This window comes from Orcinus orca, chromosome 19 (assembly GCF_937001465.1).
Source record: "Orcinus orca chromosome 19, mOrcOrc1.1, whole genome shotgun sequence".
Lineage (NCBI taxonomy): Eukaryota > Metazoa > Chordata > Mammalia > Artiodactyla > Delphinidae > Orcinus > Orcinus orca.
Window position 1 is genome coordinate 17,730,057 of NC_064577.1, and position 20,706 is coordinate 17,750,762.

The 20,706-nt window shown below is 46.4% G+C and overlaps 1 protein-coding gene across 2 annotated transcripts in view; it reads right to left on the reverse strand.

The window, feature by feature from the left end:
• Nucleotides 1–907: 907 nt before the first annotated feature.
• Nucleotides 908–20,706, reverse strand: part of TEKT3 (tektin 3) — a 33,788-nt gene continuing 13,989 nt past the window's right edge. For both annotated transcript variants that reach the window (XM_049702091.1, XM_049702092.1), the window contains exons 4-8: nucleotides 18,733–18,803; nucleotides 15,229–15,372; nucleotides 12,608–12,830; nucleotides 9,119–9,273; nucleotides 908–1,252 (exon numbers count right to left, since the gene is read on the reverse strand). In XM_049702091.1, coding sequence (XP_049558048.1) covers nucleotides 1,036–1,252; nucleotides 9,119–9,273; nucleotides 12,608–12,830; nucleotides 15,229–15,372; nucleotides 18,733–18,803 — 810 coding nt within the window. In that variant the 3' untranslated portion in view covers nucleotides 908–1,035. The remainder of the gene's footprint in view (nucleotides 1,253–9,118; nucleotides 9,274–12,607; nucleotides 12,831–15,228; nucleotides 15,373–18,732; nucleotides 18,804–20,706) is intronic.

Consider the following 20,706-nt stretch of genomic DNA (forward strand, 5'->3'; position numbering starts at 1 on the left):
ATATGTGTAAATAAACACTGCATATGTAAATAAATTTTATAGACACATATACTGTCACAGAAAAAGGACTGAAAGCATATACCATAAAATGCTGACCAACTTCAGTGATTATTTCTGGGCGCTGTGACAGCAAGTAATTTACAAGGAGTTCTGGGTGTGTCTTTTCCCTATTTTCCAAAACAGATATCAGCAAATGTTTTTCATTTGTAATAAAGTTATTTTAAAAAAATAAGCAACCCCTGAGATAAGACAGGACCTCCTAGAATGTAAGCAATGTCCCATTTTTCGGCCCACCCAAAGTCAGCAACTTTTTGTCACCCTGGGCCCTCAGGGCTCACTCGCCTGTGAGGTTAGCGAGTTCTGCTGATTTGTTGTAACATGCTTTGTGCTTCTCTCCTCTTGGTTTCCACGGCCATCTCTCTAATTCAAACTTTCCTTACCCGGTCATTGCTTTCACAAGGCCACGTCCCTGCACAGAGCTGTCCATCACTCCCCCTACCCTTGAACCCACCCCCCGCAACTTTCCAGGGGTCTCAGCCATCCTGTTTCTTCATACACACCCTACGTTATGAATCACAGCCAAACTGGTCTACTTACTATTGTCCAAATGCACTCTCTATTTTTCCACCTTCGATTTCGCTCAAACTATCCCCGACTACTACCTTCCAGAGACCTCTCCCTGTTCTCTCAGAACCCACCTGCTGGGACACCTGCCTCCACGGCCTCAGAAAAGAATACATTGCTCCTTTCCAGCCCATTCATGTTACACAGAGAATACAAGAGTAATACAAATAAGGGTTCTTACCTTGTCTATTACATCGATTGTTTTTCTCTGGCCCAGAGGCCTAGTAAATCGTCGGCAACTAAGGTTTGGAGGCAAACGAAAGGTTTTACGAGACAGGACCGCGGCACATGTCTATAAATACGATCCTTTAATAAGTGAATATAGATTGGCCCTCGTGTAAGTGCGTGCGCGCGCGGCGCCCTGGTTCCGCCTTACCTGGGGAGCATCACACCTAGTCCGGGGAGGGGGCCCTAGCAGAAGCCCACCAGCCGCCGGGTGCTGGGGAAGCTCCTGCGCATGCTCATGCACTTCTCCTGGTCGATGTACAGGGAGTTGGCTTTGACCGCCAGGTCGTGCTCCAGGGTGGCCTTGGTGTGGACCAGCGACTGCAGGGTGTCCTGCGCGTCCCTCAGGCGCTGCTGCAGGGTCTGGATGGTGTCGTCCACCTCGTACACCTCGTTAACCAGGCTGCGTGGGGAAGAGGCACCTGTTAGGTTAGCAGAAGTCACGCTGGTTATCAGCTCCACCGGCGCCGAGTGTGGTTAGTGAATTCCCACCGGTCACATCAACCTCAGAACTACTTCACGCTGCAAAGCCGCAAAGCAAACAGGACGATCCAAAAGGCACACCAAGGATATTCAGGGGACACCAGCAAGTTTTCATACATGCATTGCGCATACACGCGAATATTAAACCTTATAATATTTAAAAAGGTAAACTTTTAAACATTTGGTTTTTTTAAATAGTAAAGATGGGGAAAATGGAAAGAGCTCAATTTTCATGCATTTACTTTATCGTTGAAAGCTGTTTATATAGTGAGGAAGAGGGGAACACCCAGCTTTATTCAGCGACTAGAATTCAGCCCAACCTGTTAACTACCGTGGGGGAGGGGTTAGTTAATGGGCACTCCTCCAATTATAATGCCCCTCCCCCCAGCAATGCCCCAAGGTTCCAGAGTAAATATCGAAACGTCAAAAACCTAATGGGACATGAAAATGATAATTCATGAAATCAGCTACGTAAACCATGAAACAAGCTGCCGTTCTGATTGTGCTGATGATGAAACACATGACACATTTTTCAAGACAGAAAGGAAAAAAGGCATCATTTCATGTAAAAACTCTAGCATCTCCTCCTCAAATTATTTTAACTGATATCATTTTCATTTCTTTGATTATTAGTGAAACTTTCCTAAATGTCTATTGGGCATTTTGCAATTTTTCCGTGAACTGCCTCTTCCTGTCTTTTGCTCATTTTTCTACTGGGGTATTACTAATTATCTTAAACTTTGGCAAAAAGTTCTTTAAGTTTTAGGCATATTACATTTTTTTTTTTTTTTTTGGTCTGTTAAGCTTGTGGCAAATGTTTTCTCTAATTTGTTTTTTACCTTTTAATTTAGCTTATATTTCGTTACACATAAGATTTCAATTTTTAGTTAGCTAAATCTTTCTTTTTCTTTGTGATTTCTTCTGTTGTGTTTATATTTAGAAACTCTTTCTCCTCCCAGAGAGCGATTAAGCAAGGACGCCTTTACCCTCTGATTTGGCCAATAATATCCAAGGGGTGGGACCATGTGGTCAATCAAGAGAAAGAATACTAAACAGGTTAAAAAGACAATAGTAAGGATAATAACTTATCTCAGTTGAAACCACCAACTCCAAATTCACCAAATTTTGCCCAGTGATTCAGAGCTAAAGTTTTCTTTGTTGGGGATGTTCATTTATCAGCAGACTGGTTGGGTGGGGGGAGGGTGGGTGTGTGCACGAAATTAACTAAAATGTACCATACTATAAAGAGAATAGTGACAGTGAACAAATAGGGGTGTGGACGTCGCTGCAGGCGGAAAAGGATTTCACGCTCCTAGAAAAATACCCAGACCATGTGGAAATCATTATACCAAGACCATTTTATAGCTTCACAGCCTTTGCCACTGGAAGATAAATGGCAGAGGTCAACAAGCCCAGCTTCCTTGTTCTACAGACAAGGAAACTGAGCCCCAGGGATTGATGAACTGCCCTCCCCACAGGCAGACGGCCTACATGTGTTTATATACCACTCACAGTTATCCAGGAAGCTAAGAAGGAAATCAGGAGTCTCGGTGGCCATAATAAGGAACTGGGTCCCATTTCCTGCCCCGCCCACTCAGCTCCCAGAAGCAGAGACCTGGGAAGTTGGCCTCGGCCCTGGACCCTCTGGGTGAGACCATCTCATTTCTATTTGTCATCCCCACAGTGCAGGCCTCCCAGATAATACACAGGAGGCCCAGTTAAATTTGAATTTCAGATAAACACGTATGTTTTTAGTCCAAGTATTTTTTTCACTGTGGTAAAATATAAACAACATAAAATTTACCATCGGAGCCATTTTTAAGTGTGCAGTTTGGTGGCATCATGGGCAGTCACACGGCCATCACCACCCTCCACCCACAGAACTCTTTTCATCTTGCAAAATGGCAGCTCTGTCCCCTTTCGACACTAACCCCTATTCCGCCCCGCGACCCCCATCCCCCGGCAACCACCGTTCTTCTTTCTGTCTCTATGAATCTGACCACACTAGGTACTTCATACAAGTGGCATCGTCCAGTATTTGTCCTTCTGTGACTGGTTTGTTTCACTCAGCATAATGTCCTCAAGGTTCATCCATGTGGTAGCACGTGTCAGAATTTCCTTCCTTTTTAAGGCTGAATAGTATTCGCTACAAGTATTTTTACTTACCATAAGTGTTTTCTGTGTAAAGATGCCTTGCGGTATTGGGGATATACTAATACTAAAAAATTATTCGTCGTTTATCTGAGATTCATATTTACCTGGCCGCTAATTTGCAAAATCTGGCAACCCTACCACAAGAACCAAAATAGTGTCAGGCCCAAAATTAGCTCTCACAGAATATTCATTTAAGACGGCACCAAAGCCACAACGTCTCTACTCAAAACCCTCCGCCCCCTGCTTTTCGTAAAGGACAAATTGTAAATGTATTTAAGGAGTTGCACCAAATCAGCAGCTGCTGGTTGAGGTTGGGGGGGTGCTTGGGGGGGGGAGAGGAGAGGGAAGAAAAGAGGCTCTTGTTTTTTACTCCATATGGATCTGTACTGTTTGAATTTGTTTTAAAATCAGAGCGTGTCTCTCTCTTACTTGTGAATTTACACAAAGTGAAAAGTTTGACAGAAAACGATAAAGGAACAATGCCTTCATTGTGTTATCCTGTACTGAGTATTATTATGAGAGAACAAGAGGAAACAAGATCCTGATGATAACGGACACGTAGTCAGACGATGGAATACTATGCAGGCAATACTTTTTAAACAAGAATTTGTTTTTGCCTTGGGGAAGGAAACTCAGAATACAATGTTGGTTGAAAAAGTCAGGATAGAGAACTCTACATGCAGCGTGATCACAATTTTGTTAACGTGCCTGGTGGCAACCACGGTTATCCCTCAACGGCAAGGAGAACTGATGATGATTTTTATTTTTTATTTCATTTTCTGATTTTCTATCACGAACAGATACAGTTCTTAAAGTCAGAAAGAAAACAATAAATAGTTTCCAAAAAGGAAACACAATTTTGAGGGACTTGAAGTCTCTTTGGTCTTGAACTCAGAGAGGTTACCTGAAGTGCCTCGGCTGGACCGACACCGCGACGGGGCAAACATCACATCTCCATCCGAGGCCACAGTGGACAAATGAAGGGGGTCTGGAGACTCCCCAGGACCGCCCTGCAGGCCCACGTTCTGGACACACCCTCCCTGGTGGGTATGCCCGCCAGGGGCCCACCCACACCAAGGTGGGGTACAGAGCAGATGAATCACCAGCACCCCAAGCCACCTGCCTTCCCCATCTCAGGCCATGGTGACGTCATCCTTGCGGATGCTGGAACCGAAGGTCTTCTGATCATCCCTGACCCCACCCTCTTCCTCACACCCCTAGGTAAAAATGTAAAAATCTGCGGTACCTGTCTCCCCGTGCCCCTGCGCCCTTCCTCTCCACTGTGCAGGCAAGTCCTTGAATGTCCCTGCTCCGTGTCTGACCTCAGGGTCTCCCCCTTGCCGTCCCCTCAGCCCACGATGCTCTTATTCCACTCTTCATCCCGCTAATTTACGCCATCCTCAAAGCCCGGCTGGACAGACCCTTCTTAGGGAAGTCCCTCCCTCAGCCCTGGGACTAGTTCGCTGCCCGATGTCGATGTCGTGTGTTCCAAGAGCGCCAGCCCTTCTGTGGCCCTCAGGGTGCTTGTCGTGGCCTGTGTGCTACGTCTCCCTGCCGGCCATGGGGTCCGGGAAAGTGACATCCACAGCCCCTCCTGCAGTTGACAGGGGCACAGAAAATCCTTGATGGATGGGGACCAACTTCTGTGTCCTAGGAGATGCAGCCCATGATGGGAGGTAGGAAGCTGCCCGGAAGTCCAAGTCAAGCGTCTCCCAGGAACGAGGAGCAGACCCCAGGTGATGAAGAGGGAGCACAGGCCAGAGGGAGCCACCTGCAGCCAGCCCGAGGTGGGGAGCACCGCAGAGCACCCCCAAAAGGCTCATGGATGCAACAACAAGCCGTGAAAACACACCCACACCGTGCATCTCCTTTCATCTTAGAGCCTGAACGGTCTTCTTACTTCTAGTGGGGGAGGGAAGGAATTAAACTTAAGTGTGGAAGTTTCCTCTGGCCTGAGATCTGTAAACACAGCATCTGAGAACTGAGCTAAAGGCATATTTTGTTGTTGTTTAGGTCAGGCTGGATTTAAAAAGTAAGTTTCTTTTTTGAAGATCCCAGGGTATACAATACCACTAGCAAAGACACAGATCTTCAGAGAGGCTGTCGGACACGGCCGGTGACGGGATTTATGAGGGTGAGTGGTTTATAATCACACTGGCCTGCTTCTCGTCTCCCAGCCTTCCCTGAGCTGTTTTCACCGCTTCAAAAGGAACTCTGAACCCAAAGGTAGGGACGGAGCAGGGTGACGTGCGAGTCTTCACTCCTGACAGCCAAACGTTAGTCTAGTGGAAAATTTATCTGTGAGGGCTCTTCTGAAAAAGGACACATTAAAATACCAATTTTTTTAAAAAGCAATTCCAGATACTTAGAATGCAGGCAGCTAACATCCTGGCTTTCCCATCGCTGTGTGAAGGCAGCTCAGAGATACTACACCTCCCTCAACTTTCGCCGTTAGAAATACGTTTCTCCTCCTCTTTGAAGGCCACGTTCCACTCTCAGTTTCCTTATTCTTGGCAGATGGCAGACAGCCGTTCTGCTGAAACCACTCATTTGGGGGGAAATTACAGAACCGAAAAAACAGTTTGCATTCAAATACAAATAAAACTACCGTCGTCTGAAAAAAATATATCAAGATTAAGTAAAGCAGAGCCTGGTCTGGCCTGCCCTCAAGGATGCCAAGAATGTTTAGAATTGTTCTTGAAAGCACCCATTTAGAAAAAGTTCAAATGCAAATCAAAGTCTTGAAATGGAAACAGCACTTTTTCTCTGTCCTCGCTCCCCTGAGTTTATGGTCCTTGTGTTTTCTTCATCTAGACAGCCAAAGGGCTGCTTTCAGAATGATGAGTTGAGTAAGAAAAATAATCCCCTCCTCCCTCAATAACAATCCTAAATTCCACTGCTGTTCCTCTAGGACCATATTTTTGGCAACGATATTTTAACAAGAAATCTTTACGGAAACAAAAGTAGGTTTTGTCCTGCAGTCAGTAAAGGAGCAGAGGAAATAGACACACTGCAGGGTCGACAGGAAGTAAAGGAAAAGCAAATTCTGTTTAGCCGTGAAGGGGGAGAAAAGAGGAAAAATCATTCAGCTTCTCAGAAGCAGCTGTGAATGCCTCATTGTCTGATAACTGCAAAGTCAAATTCGACCACGACTCAAAACCCTTCTGAAAAGCAACCCTGTGTTGGTCTGATGGCAGCCCGGACAATTTCTCTCTTCCCGGCTCTACTTTTTTTTTTTTCCTTTTGATAAATTTATTTATTTATTTATTTTTGGCTGCGTTGGGTCTTCGTTGCTGCTCGCGGGCTTTCTCTAGTTGCAGCGAGTGGGGGCTACTCTCTGTTGCGGTGCGCGGGCTTCTCATTGCGGTGGCTTCTCTTGTTGCGGAGCACGGGCTCTGGGCACGCGGGCTTCAGTAGTTGTGGCTCACAGGCTCAGTAGCTGTGGCTCGTGGGCTCTAGAACGCAGGCTCAGTAGTTGTGGCGCACGGGCTTAGTTGCTCCGCGGCACGTGGGATCTTCCCGGGCCAGGGCTCGAACCCGTGTCCCCTGCATTGGCAGGCGTATTCTTAACCACTGTGCCACCAGGGAAGTCCCCCGTCACTACTTTTGATGACTCCGCAGAAATTGTCAGAGCATGAAACTTCAGCTCCGCTTCTCCCAATGATATTTGCATAAAACCACAATTCATGATCTAATCTAACTGGCCAAATGGGTGTGATCCCACTACCAGGTTCCTGTAATAAATAGATACTTCAGACTGGTTGCCTCCAGAGTGGCGGGCCGCTTCACCTCAGTGATGGGCTGTGTGTGAGTAGGGGTTCTGTGGAACCCACTCGGAGAAACATGTGGCCTGGGTGACCTCCTCCATGGTGATGGCCCAGACGACAGCTCCACCAGGAGAAACACAGCTGCTGTGGGAGAAGAAGGCCATTTGACTCTATTCTAGAGCACACCTCTTAGCATCCGACACAGACAACACGCGTGCTGCCCATGGAGGGTGTTTTGCAGTAACGTCTCCTCTGTGACCCTCTGTTTTATCCTCTGTGAGAGTGAGATGAGGATACAGCACCTGCTTTGCTGACCCATCCCATGGGGGCATTGGGAAGGCCGGATGAGCGTAGGTACAGGACGGCGGGGAGGCAAAGGCCCCATACGATGAACCATGGGGAAGCAGAGGCAAATTGCTGCTTTGTTTGAACGGAGCTCAGCAGGGAGATGGGCAAGGATTCTAACTATGTCCCTCCTTCCTCCCAGCAGTTGCCAGCTGGGTCACCGTCACTCAGCCCGCTTCTGCCTCCATTTACTTATTTGTAAATTGAAGAGAATGCATAAGGTAAAGTGTGCAGGACAGTGCCCGGCACAGAATAAGATCAATAAATGACAACAGCTATTGTGATTGTCACCATCACCACCTTTATCATCATCTTCCTCATTCTTGGCCTCACAAAGACCACCCGAAATTTCCTTCACAGCCTCACCCCACCGCTTGTTCCCTGGGTAAGAGCTCCAAGTCGCTTTGTCCCTAGGATATAAGGGAATTCAGTCGTGGACCAGGCAGACTACAAGGCGAGTGGTCTCTCCCACTGCTCCAGTTCAAGCGCTGCCGCTTCGTCCCTCCAGTTGCTATAAATTTCATTTGCTTCTGCACAAAGTGTTTCAAGACCTAAGCACAGCAATGATACGATCCAGAAAGAGGCAGATAGGCAGGTACTGAGAAGTTGGAAACAAAGCCAGAATGGGGGTGGGAGGGCGGCCAATTCCATTCAAGCCCATCCTGAAAGGAATCTTCCAAGTTAAAAATAAGGAGAAAATACACCTAGTGTCCAGAAGATGAAGTGTAGTGTCAGATCCCTCCCACCGTGTACATGTGGGGGATGCTTGATGCTGACCAGCTGCTTTCAATTTCTATCAAGAACAGAACAAACTGAAATGAGCTGAAATGAGCCATCGGGGTTAGGGGGTCCTGAGGATGCTCTTAACGACGAGAGCAGGAATGAAGCACCCAACGAAGCGGATGAGAGCGACGGTGAGAGCAAGCAGACGGGGTGGGGGGAGGTGGTACCCAAAGTCCCTCCTCCGATGAGTCAGGGGCACTCGGACACACACAGCGGCCAACCTCTGTACTGTTTCCGAGACAGGGGATCTGGAAACTCGGGACACTCCAGGGAGGTGCAAAGGAGCCCAACGCCACCTCCACCCCCTGGATGAGGCTAAGTGTTACCACTATTCTTGTGTGTAGTGTTGATGTCATTTCCTTTTTGTTTTAGTCGCGGTAAAATAGACATAACACAAAATTTACCATCTCAGCTCTTAAGTTCCTGGCATTAAGTACATTCACAAACTTGGCAACCATCACCACCTTCCATCTCGAGAACTTTTCATCATCCCAAACCGAAACTCCGGGCTGTTAAACACGAACCCCGTTACTGACACTTTAAAGGAGGCTCTAGCACCGTGACCATCACTAGGCCGCTCTACATCCCCGTGTGCTGGTGGACGAGCCGCAGGAGCTCAGAGCTGCCGGCAGCCTGGGGGTTTCCCCAGAGGAGCCCGAGCTGGCCCTGAGGGCGCCCCCCTCCCCATCACCGTGACCCCCACCTGGTTCTTCCCCCGTCGCCTCTCCCTCGCTCACCGCAGCTGAGCCGTGTCTCTGCAGAGCTCTATGTTGGGCCTCCGCGTACGCTCATCCAGCCTGGTCTGAGCCACCTTCAGGAAGGCGCACTTGTCCTCGATGGCTTTCTTGATGGATTCGATGGTCATCTCCGTCTGGAAAATCTCCTGCAGGGTCTGTACCAGGAGAAGCAAACGCCCAGGGCTTTGGTGCCGGGCCCTCAACAACCTGCTCCCCGACCCGTGCATCGGTGGCCGGGCCTCCCCCTGACGGGAAGGAGGATTGTCTGAGGGCCTCCTCCCACCAGCCCCATCCCGGGACCCGCGGTGGGAGGTGCGGCACCTGCTCCCACCCTTTGGAGAGCATCTCCTCCCGACTCAGCGTGCGAGCACTTAGGCCACAGAAATGGGCGAATGCCGCAAATCCGAGCTCGCTTTCTCCTTTTCCCTCAGATCACCGGCTGTTAGATATTTACTGATACACATTTGCACGTGACTCCGAGAAAAGGGAGGCCAGCAGCTTCGAGGGTCCCCGCTTCCCGCCCACGTCGGGGCATCCTTGCTTCTTTATCGCCCCGCTGCCTCTCCTCACTAATCTCAGAGAGGTTTTCCTGCTAGGAGAGGATTTGCCTTGAGGCAAATCGAGGTCAAGCTTTGGTGTCTCACTTGCAAGGGAGGAGCTCATAATCTGGTAACCCCAATTTTATATTCTTCTCTCCTTAAAGAAGTCCCCCGGTTACCTAAACCTGAATCCCTCCCTGGTTCGTCTTCCTCTTCTGACAAGCAAGCCCCCTTCTTGTGCTCTGAAAACCCTGCCTTCTCCTTCGCCTACACCTTGACCTCTGCCCCCCCCGGGTCTCCACACCCCCCCACTAGTCCCTCTTCTTCAGCCGCTTTCCTGTGGCCTGGAGATGCCCGCCAACCATCACCCAAATTCCTTTGAACCCTCATGCCTTCCCCACCACGCTCTCATCCAATCCCCCTGGGTCCTCTCCAGCTGGTACCTTCCCAGCCTCTCCTCAAGTTCACAGCCACATGGACTCAGCAGTGGCCTCGCCTACTCCCTCCACGTGCCACCCACCTAACCTCCCAGCGGCCCCCGTATCCTGTCTCTGGCCCTGGTTGCTCTGGTGAGACCACGCACTCAAAGTCAATGATGAGGCCTCTCCGGAGTGTCCCTCCCCTTGAAACCCCCGCCTTGCTTACTTCTCTGGCCAACTGCTATCCTAATCCCTGATTTTGTCTCTAACTCCTTCTCCTCACTCCAGTGCAAGGTGCTGCCCTTGACCCCTTCTCTGCTACCTCCTTTCTCCCTGCAGAGACCTCCTGTAACCACACAGCTTCAGCACTTGTGAAAGCCAGGAACTCTTTCACCTGTCAGTTAAGCTTTGCCCTCTCTTCCAAGCTTTCAACCACCTGCTGAAAATCATTACACTGTTCTATCACCAAGGCCACCCTCAAGGGCTCCCCGCTCCACGAAGCCACCCCCATCTCTCACCACTGGAAATAACTGCTCTTCTGCTAAACAAACTGAACCTTTTATCTGTAGCTCCAAAGGGTTCTTTCTGCACTTTTCTGATGGAACTTATCATTTTCTACGTACGTGTCTTGTCTCACACAAGACACAAGATGGCAGGGTCAGTGAGTCATCATCTGTGTACACCCCAAAGCCCCTGGCACAGCACCTTCAATGTAGCTGTTATGAGTTGAATTCTATCCTCCTCAACCCCCCCAAATCCATATGTTGAAGTCCTAACCCCCAGATCCCGGAATGTGATTGTATTTGAAGGTAGAACCTCTAAACAGCTAATGAAGTTCTTTAATGAGGTCATTAGTGTTGGTCCTAATCCAATCTGACTGGTGTCCTTATAAAGAGAGATTAGGAGACAGACAGGCATGGAGGGAAGAGAGCACGTGATGGTGTGGGAGAAGGCGCCCGTCTACAAGCCTAGGAGAGAGGCCTCCGGAGAAAGCAACCCCACGGATAACCTGATCTCAGACTTCAGCCTCCAGGACTGGGAGAAAATAAATTTCCGTTGTTTAAGCCACCCAGTCTGTAGGGCTTTGTTACAGCAGCCAGAGCAAACCAATACAGTAGTAAACAAAACTTTGTTGAGCAAAGGGACTCCATCGTGTCAGCCTTCTATCGATAAAAGGCCTTTAGGTGGCCCCTCACTGCCCAGGGGACGCCTGCCCATCAATGACTTCCACGGCCTGGCTCCACCTGCCTTTCCAAGCTTGTCTCTCTAGGGACACACACCGTCTGCGCCAGCCAGAGGGTCTCTTTACGGACCTGACTCAACCTCTGATTGGCTATACCTCCCGAGGCTTTGTTCATGATGCTGCCCCACCTGAATGCTCACTTCTTCCTCCAAACTCCCAGAACGATTTCTGTGTTGGCTATTTGGCAACGGTGATCTGTCGTGTTCTATTGTTTCTCATCGTGCATGCGCTTTTCACGTTACGCGCACCTTCTCCACAAATATAAGCTTCCTGGGACAAAAACTACGTTTTATCCTTCTCTCTTCCCTTCGCTGGATGTAGAAGCTGTCTGACCCAACAAATGTGTATCGCCCAGAGAAGACACCATGAGAAGGAAAGGTAAACTACTGCAGCCTGGGAAAACACAGTGTCCTCGATAGGATAATATCTCCTGAGAGCAACAGAGCCAACATGGTAAGCTTCTTAAAAAGAGAAGTGAAACTACTCAATATTCTGCAATAACCTGTATTGGAAAAGAATCTGAAAAAGAATGTATATAAGTAATAATAATAATATATATTTATATATATATAAAATAGATAATAATAAATGTATATAAGGAATAAAAAGAATGTATATACGGATAACTGAACCACTACACCTGAAACTAACACAACATTATAAATCAACTATACCCCAGTATAAAATAAAAATTAAATTAAGAAACAAAACCAGAAAACTATATGCAGCATAACCCACAGAAATAACAAGGACTCCAAGACCGATAGTAAAAAAAGCAAGAGCACCTTGTTTATCTTGAAACCCATGAATTCTGCCTAAATCTTCCATCTTATTGTCCTCATAAAACACTTTAAAAAGTTCAATATCAGAAACATTTTGAACCACTTAATAGTCGCCTGTATTTGGTTTTGTATTCCAGAAAAAAAGGCCCGAAATAATTTAACAGAAAACATCCCTACCATATGTTCTAATAATAAATTCACTTCCTAGTTACATACGGTGATTCATTGAACGTTAATAGTAATATTTTTGTTTCTATTAAATACTAGGAACCTTTCATGACATAGTGCATTCTTTGTGTTCCCATTTCCAATTCACGTTGGATTCCAATTTCATGTTGACACCTAGCTACCTGGCTAAAATAAATGGTGCACTCTGTACCAGTTTTCATTTTTCTTAGTCTGTATGGCCAGGAAGTCATGTGCCTTACAGTAGAGATCTGTGGTCCCAGGGCCCCCTGCTCTACCTATCCAGGTCAGCTGCGGGGGCCTCCCAGTGCTTGGCTTACCTTTGCGAGGTGAATCTGAATCTTATTTTTAGCATCTGCAGTCTCAGCAATGCGGCTGGTGAAAGCCAGGTTCACTTTGTTGAACTGATTCCACATCTCGTTGGCTGTCACCACCAGGAGGTTCTGGATGTCGTCTCTTAGTTTCGCAGAGGCAGCTCGCTCGCTCTGGGAGCGAAGAATATTGTCGTGGGTAAATTTGGCCCAGGACTCGGGCACTGAGACCCTGAAGAAAAAAGAAATAGACCCAGACAATGGAAACGATGATGAATCAGCCTAGATTTTCTGTCGACAACCGTTCGTCCTGAGAAAGAAAAAAACCCCAAATCACTTGATCCTGGTTTTACTGCATGAAGTGTAAACATCAGAGCAAAGCTTCTTTTAAAATTTTCTTAATTGTTCCTTGTTTGAGTGCTTTCTCTCTGTAAATCCGCAGCATAGATTAAGTCCTCTGCCAATGTGCAGGGGCGGGGGAGGGGATCGGTGAAGGGTATGAGTACGTCCATTCATTAGAAATGTGTGTCTCACCGGCCCCATAAGCGTTACGAAAAAATATTCAACCTCAGGACTAATCAAAGTGGTACTAATGAAAACAACAACATATTAACAACGCTTTGTCAGAATAACAAAGAATGAAGAGAATGATAATTTTCTGGTGAGCATGTTTAGAAAAAGATTCTCTCATCCTGCAGGTAGGAAAGTTGAATGGGTACGGCCATGCCGGAGAGCAAATGTGCATACCTCAGAAATTCCACTTTAGAAAGTGTTTTTATTGAAATCTAATTGAAATCTAATTTATTGAAATCTACTATAACATTATATTAGTCTCAGGTGTGCAACATAATGATTTGATTTATGGGTACATTGCAAAATGGTCACCACAGGAAGCCTAGCTGACAACATCCACCATCACACACAGTTACAAACCTTTTTTCTTGAATGAGAATTTTTAAGATCTACTGTCTTAGCAACTTTCAACTATGCAATAGAGTATTGTTAACAAGTCACCATGCTGTACTTTATATCCCCGGACTAAAAATACAGAATGCTTCCTGAACTGGCACACCATCACTGCGCAAGCGTCATGCTAATCTCTGTATCGATCCACTTCAGAAATTGATCCTAAGGAAATAACCCAAAGATGTACAGGTAAGGAGATTCATTTTTAGCAGTGTTTATGCCAATCCCTGAAACGCTGGAAACACGCTAAAATGTCCCAAAGTAAAGAAAAATTTGAGTAAATTATGGTACCTTTTAAAAAGTAACCCATACAGCATGCAAACTCACGCTGTAGAAGAATATTTTCACAAACAATGTATTTGACATATCCTGAAGTGAAAAATCAGACAGGCTATACAAACAGCACATGCGTGATACCAATCTTTAAAAATATAAATCGATATCTACACGAGTGGAAGAATACTGGAAGGACTGACGGTAAATTGTTAATATTGGGCCTCTCTGTGTGGTTTCTTTGCTTGATGGTGTAATAGGATGTCAAATGAGACTCTTACTGTCGATTAGGGTTTTAGCTCAGGCCATGATGACCAAAAATAACATCCTATCTGTTCCATACCCTGACACCCTACAAGAGACGGCTAAGAGTTCATGCTGGAAATAGATGAGGCCCTTTATGGAGGACCAAGTGGTCAGAGTGTGTGTGGTTTGATCCCAGCCCACCCGCCCCACCACGTCCACCCCAGAAGGAGAAAAGGAAGATGCTTCCTGCTCTCCTCAAATTAAGTAAGAGGCACTTCATGGGGACCACTTAGGACCGAGGGTCTGAATCTGATTCACACCTGAAGAATCTGAATGACAAAGTTGGTACCCGTTGCTGCTCCTATTACAGAAGAGCTAAGAGGGGGTCTGCTTTGGGGTGACCAGCCCTAAAGGGAGCTTTAAAGGGAGTCCCTTTAAAAGGGGGAGGGGCCATGAGTGTGGATATGGTTACAGTTACATAGGCATAGAAATTTGTTAAAACTCATCAAAATGTACACTAACGCCAAATGCATTTTAGCATAGGTGAATTTCACCTCAATCAAGTTGATTTTTTTTAATGTTCTATGCCACTATTTTCCAAAGAGATGTGAAAGCGACAGGACCATTTTTATAAGATGGTAAAGAAAGATAGCAGGGTTATCAAGATGCGGAAAGACAGGCCCTCTCATAGAGAAAAGAGCATGAACCCAAGATCGTATCCAGGGGCCTGGCAAAGAAACCACGGACGGGGCAGGTGTAAGAAAGAGTGGAAACAAATTATTCAACATTCAGCTGTTTTTCAGCTTGTACTTCCCACCCCGGGCCCACGTCCAGGGCATCCAATACATTGGTAACATTTTATTTTCTTTGTGCTAAACTGTGTTTTCTAGGTTCTTGTGCCTCAAGCAGGTGCTATTTTCACAGTTAGAAATATAAACAATGAATATTCTTCTACAAAAGATTACAGCAGGATGCAAGTGTCTGCAGAACACCGTGCTTACTGACGACCTGTCCATCGCAGGTGCCTCTTACCTTTCCGCATCCTCCCAGGATCTCCGATTTACCTGTGCGCTGCATCCTTTTGAAAGGAGAGAGAATGAATTAAGTGACATGGAAATCACAGAGGCGGCACGCGCCCTACTCACATGGCATTCACCCGCTCCACTCCGCAGAAGTAGCTGACGCCGTCCGACGTGTTTCGCAGGTGGTGGCATTTATCGTCGATGCGGCAAGCCGCCTGCTTGTCACTCAGGTCCTTCTCCAGCTCGTGCTGGGAAGCTCTGTTGGCTCTAAAACACAGAGGGGAGACAGAGCTTCAGGCTAAGGGAACAACGTCACAGGAGGAAGCATGACGGCCCTTCGGGGTGGGGACCCACCTCCACCCCCCACGCGCACCCATGACTGCTCTCTGGGTCTCTCCTCCTTCCCACGATGTCCAACTTCTCCATTAAAAGCAGCTTCCCCTGGAGCTGTCCCTACATGTGGGCGATGAGAGCCCTGCCCACACTGTCCCTTCCATGGGCATGAGACGTGCAGACACACAGAAATTGGTATCTGGAGCTCCCCCAGGCTGGGGCCCATCTTCCTAGTACCCAAACTGCTGCAGACAGGACACTGGTTTGGAGCAATCTGTCCACATCTGTGCCTCCCTTTCCTTCTTCCTTTTCCTCAGCTACGTCCTAACCCCTCTCTCCTCCATTCCTAGAGTGCAATTCCCTGAGAAGTTAGGAGGTATTCACAGCCAGCCTCCCTCCAGCTGTAAATGACCTCACTTTGCAGTTGTGCCAGGCCTGGAGGTAGAAACCGAGGGTCAAAATGGACCTCCCCTGCAGGAGTCAGCGTGTGGAAAGAGGCCAGGAATTGGCAGCCCCCGGCCTCCCGCTCCCGCCAGAACCCTCCTGGGAAGCAAGAGGACTTGGTGAGCTCTGAGATGCCTGGCATTCCTGCCCTGCCATGCAGAGAGAGGACCCAGCAGGCAGCTCAGTCCCAAAGAGACACGCCGGTAGGGCAGGCGTGGGTGACAGGTGAGCCACGCCCTGACTTGTGGCATAGTTCATTCCACATATCATTACAGAGTGCCTACTCTGTGCCAGGATGCATCACGGACAAAGCACACGTCACCTCCCTAGAGGAGCTCACATCCTACGGGGGGTGACAGGCAGTCCCCATAAGGAATAAGCAAATCCTGTGGTTTGTAAGCAGAACAATGCAGAAAACAAAGCAGGAAAAAGGGGGCCAGGAGTGTGAGCGATGATTCTAAATAGGATGGCCAGGGTAGGACCCTCCTCAAGCAGGTGATACCAAGACTTGCAGAGGGAGAACCAGACCTTGCTGCCCATTGGAATATGTCAGGTTTTCCTCTGAGTGGAGTGAGAGACCACCGACTTACAATCTTAAAGGATCATTCTGGTGTGGGGTTAAGAACGGACTGCAGGGGACAGAGAGACCCCATGAGCAGACCGGTGAGGCTACCCAGGTGAGAGATGGTGGTGGCCTGGACCAACGGGGCGGCAGTGAAGGAGGTGAGAAATGCTCAGAGTCTGGAGATGCTTTAAAGATGGAACCAGGACTTATATACACGACCAAATGTAAAATAGATGGCTAGTGGGAAGCAGACGCATAGCACGGGGAGATCAGCTCGGTGCTTTGTGACCACCTAGAGGGGTGGGATAGGGAGGGTGGGAGGGAGGGAGACGCAAGAGGGAGGAGGTATGGGGATATATGTATATGTATAGCTGATTCACTTGTTATACAGCAGAAACTAACACACCATTGTAGAGCAATTACACTCCAATAAAGATGTTAAAAAATAAATAAATAAAGAGCACAGGCTCTGGAGCAAAAAAAAAGCCAAAGGTGAGCCATTGGGACAGCAGGATTCCATCAGCAGAGGTGAGCAAATCTATGGGTGGGATGGAGGGCTGGGGGAGAAGACAGCAGGCCTTGCTTTACGTCTGAGTGTCCATTAAACATCCAAGCGGAGGTACCAAGTGGGTTGTTGGAATTGGGGAGAAAGGTCTGGGCTAGAAATAAAAATTGGGCAATCGCATACAGAGAGCATGTGAAAAAGCCAGAGAACTGGATGATCCTAGACATTTCTCTACTCCCGGGGCCCGAAAAAGGCCCTGGCATAGAGGAGCCACCCAGGAAAGCCTGTGTGGAACCGAAGGGCTGATCCTCCTTAAATTGGCCTGTGCCTTCAGCTAAGTCACTTGACCTGTCAAAGCTCTTTGTTTTGTTGTTTGTAAAGTGGAAATGAGGGTAGCAGTACACAGGTCATCTGCATTTTGTGAATTCTAAATCAGCGTGTGTGTGCAGAGGAGGAAAGGAGAGGAAGCTGCATCCCTGCTGCTTCCGAGTTCAGGTTACTGGGTTGAAACTCTGGGATTCTTAGGTCTTTCTCATCTGTGGTGTGGGACCATGATGCTCCCCAGGCTTCCTCTCTTGGGCTGACACCCTTGACCTCCTCTGACCTGACCTCAGAGCCTCCTTAGGAAGGCCTTCTATCCATGCACCATCTTAGAGCCCAAGATGGGAGAGATCTAGGCCTCCATGTTGGTCTCTAATGAGATTCCATTCTCAGCTGAGATCCAAGCCCATCTCATGTTCCTTCCTTAATTGTTCCTTCAAGACAAGTGGAGCTGAAAACCTTCCTCCCATCACCTTTGCTGGACCGAGCCCAGTAACCATGTTAGAGCATCCTTAGCCAATCCTCAGCTATCCTCACCAATTTCTGAATTAAGGAGCCCTTCCAATGACAGCTTGAGAGAGAACTCAGCCATCTGAATCTCACCGACCTTCATAGCATCAATCTTGATGGTCAGCAGACTGAGCAAAAAGAACCACCACCTTTAGAACCACTATTCCTTTGGCTACATCACACGCTACCCCTGACAACAGCAGTACAGGCAGAATCATCATTTCCTCTCTGTGACATATTCAACACTACTCCTTTCCATGGCCGTCACCAAATGAACGTTGACGTTCCTAGTCCTATAAGGCGACAGGCTCGGCCAATATTTTTTCTATGCTGACAGCTGTTATCATTGCTTCAAACCCTCCTTTGATTATTATTCTTTGCCGCCAACCCCCACTATAAATATTAAGTGCCTACTGTCTACTATTGCCAAGAGAAGAAGAATTTGTATTCTGCTAGAGAGTAGGATGGGTGAACAATTACAGTGCAATGGATGCAGTGAATGCAGTGGTGTAATCACAGCACCAAGGACCACGTACCAGGGTTGCCGAGAAACCGGAGGAGAAGGCTGAGTTTTTAAGGAGAAGTGGAAAGTAAATATAAAAGTGTGCCACAGTTCATCGCTTTTCCAGCTGTCGGGCTGCACGTGTACAAGTCTATCTCTTATCAAAGAATAAAAGTCTTTTGAGTTAAAAGTAACCTTAGCCACACTTCAAGGTTGGATAAAAATCCTTTCTGAAGCATTGCAAAACTTATTTCTTTAAATAAAAGTTTAAAGTAAGTACCCCAAGTACTCATTTTACCTTCTAAATAAAAACGTGTATGGGCATGCGGATGTGTGTCCATGTATAAGAAATCCTTACATAAGAAGCTAAGAGAAATCTGATTGGGAAGCGTGGAAGTACAGTTTCATGATAGAGTTTCAACTATATAGAGAGGTAAAAACTCTTACGCCAGTTGGGCAATGGCCTTGTCCAAATGCAGCTTCATCCTTTCTTGACAACACAGAATAATATCAACCTCCTACTCAAGTGAAAAAAAAAAGCCACATTAATGTTTTGATATTGAACATAACGTTCAGAGTCGACAATGTAACAAAACACTGATGATAGAAAACTTTGTTTCTGGGAAAATCGTGAAGTAAAACAAGAAAAGAATTTTATACCCACTTATTTACCTACACGCCCCCGTGATATTGCTGTCTTAACATAAGACTGAGATTCACCCTTCACAGGGCTTTAGGGAAATATATTATGGAACAAGTTGGGACAGGGGTAAAATTTTAGGAGTTTTATTTTTTATCTCTGGTCTTTAATTGAATCAATCAATCAATCAAATTCTGGTGATACCCAAGGTTGTTTAATGCATGGCTTCTTCTATACTAAGTATTCTTCCAAGAAAAGTGAATCTGGAAGGGAAAAGGACAGCCTAAAAGGCAGTTCTCTCAGGCAGTGCATGTGACCTCCAAAAGACCCAGTTTTTTGTTCCAAACGGAGGCCAACCTCCACCCTAGGAGGCCAGCTCTCCCCTTGTCCTGCCTCTGCCCTGCAGCCCAGCTGCTATACTCGTATAAAATCTGCACTACCCATGCCACTCTGCTTGACCACGCACGTGGCATTTTGATGCTGCTAGGATGTATATATTGTTACACGTATAGCAGAGATTTTTCAAATAAATAGTTACTTCCCTCTGAAATTCATATTCACATTACAAAATTTAGGAACCCAAAATAGCACCTAGAAGACATTTAAAAAGTGCACATAACGATCGCTACCACTTTTTCAAGTGAAAAGTGATCATACCATCATACTGAACATGAAACTTGAACACTTTCCCATGACATAAAACTATACTGCGATGAACAAGCTCAAAAATATTTAGACACCACCAAGGGGGATGCCTTTTTTCAAGGTTTTGACAAGTACAACCAAATTGCCCTTCAGAAGAGTTGCACCCATTTACAACAATAAATGAGTGTGAGCTTCCTCACCTCACACACCCAGTAGACACTATGGTTCCTCTCAATCTTTGCCAACATAAAAGACCACCCCCCAGGAAAAGCACACCTGTTCAGATTTGCAGGTTACTATTATGACTGGGTATTTGTTCATGATTTGACTTTCTTCTCTTGTGAACCACCTGTTCATGTGCTTGTCTACCTTTTCTGTTATGTTTTTCTTATTTATAAATATTCTTGTATTTAAAATTCAACCCTTTCCCATTATATGACACATATATATATATATATATTTTTTTTTTTTACCAGTTTAGTCTTGCCTTTATATTTTGTGTGTGGTGTCTTTGATATACAGACATTTCTGGTTTCTATGACATCAAACGATCAAATGTTCCCTTTGGGTTTCCGCCTTTGTTCATGTGATTTTAGAGGCCTCTTCACTCCAATGTTAATTATTACTCAACTATATAGCCTTCTTATTCTTTTATTGTTTAATTGGTTGTCGTAAAAATATTATGCCTAGAGTTTATTTCAGTGATAACCCTCCTGCCTGATTCTTTGATACTCTGAATGACTGGAGTAAATGAAAACCGCAATTCCCATGACATGTTAGCAAGTCCCCCTGCCTTTACCAAGGATTTCTCACACATTCTCATTGTAGGTGGTGCCTGTCTTTGATATTTTTGGTTGTCTGGTCTTCATCTTTCTCTATGGCTTGGGGTGTGTGTGTGTGTGTGTGTGTGTGTGTGTGTGTGGCCATTTCATGGAGGTGTTGGCAAAGGATACATGGAATACTGCTTAGAAAATATCACTTAAAACCCAAAATCCCAGTGAGCTTTTATGCTATGTGTACACTATTCACACAGAGGGAATTCCTGGAACTTTCAGTGGAAAAAATTACGTTTAATGAGACTCTTGCTATAAAAAATCCCTTCAACACTACTTTTTATACTTGAATTTAAATAATGT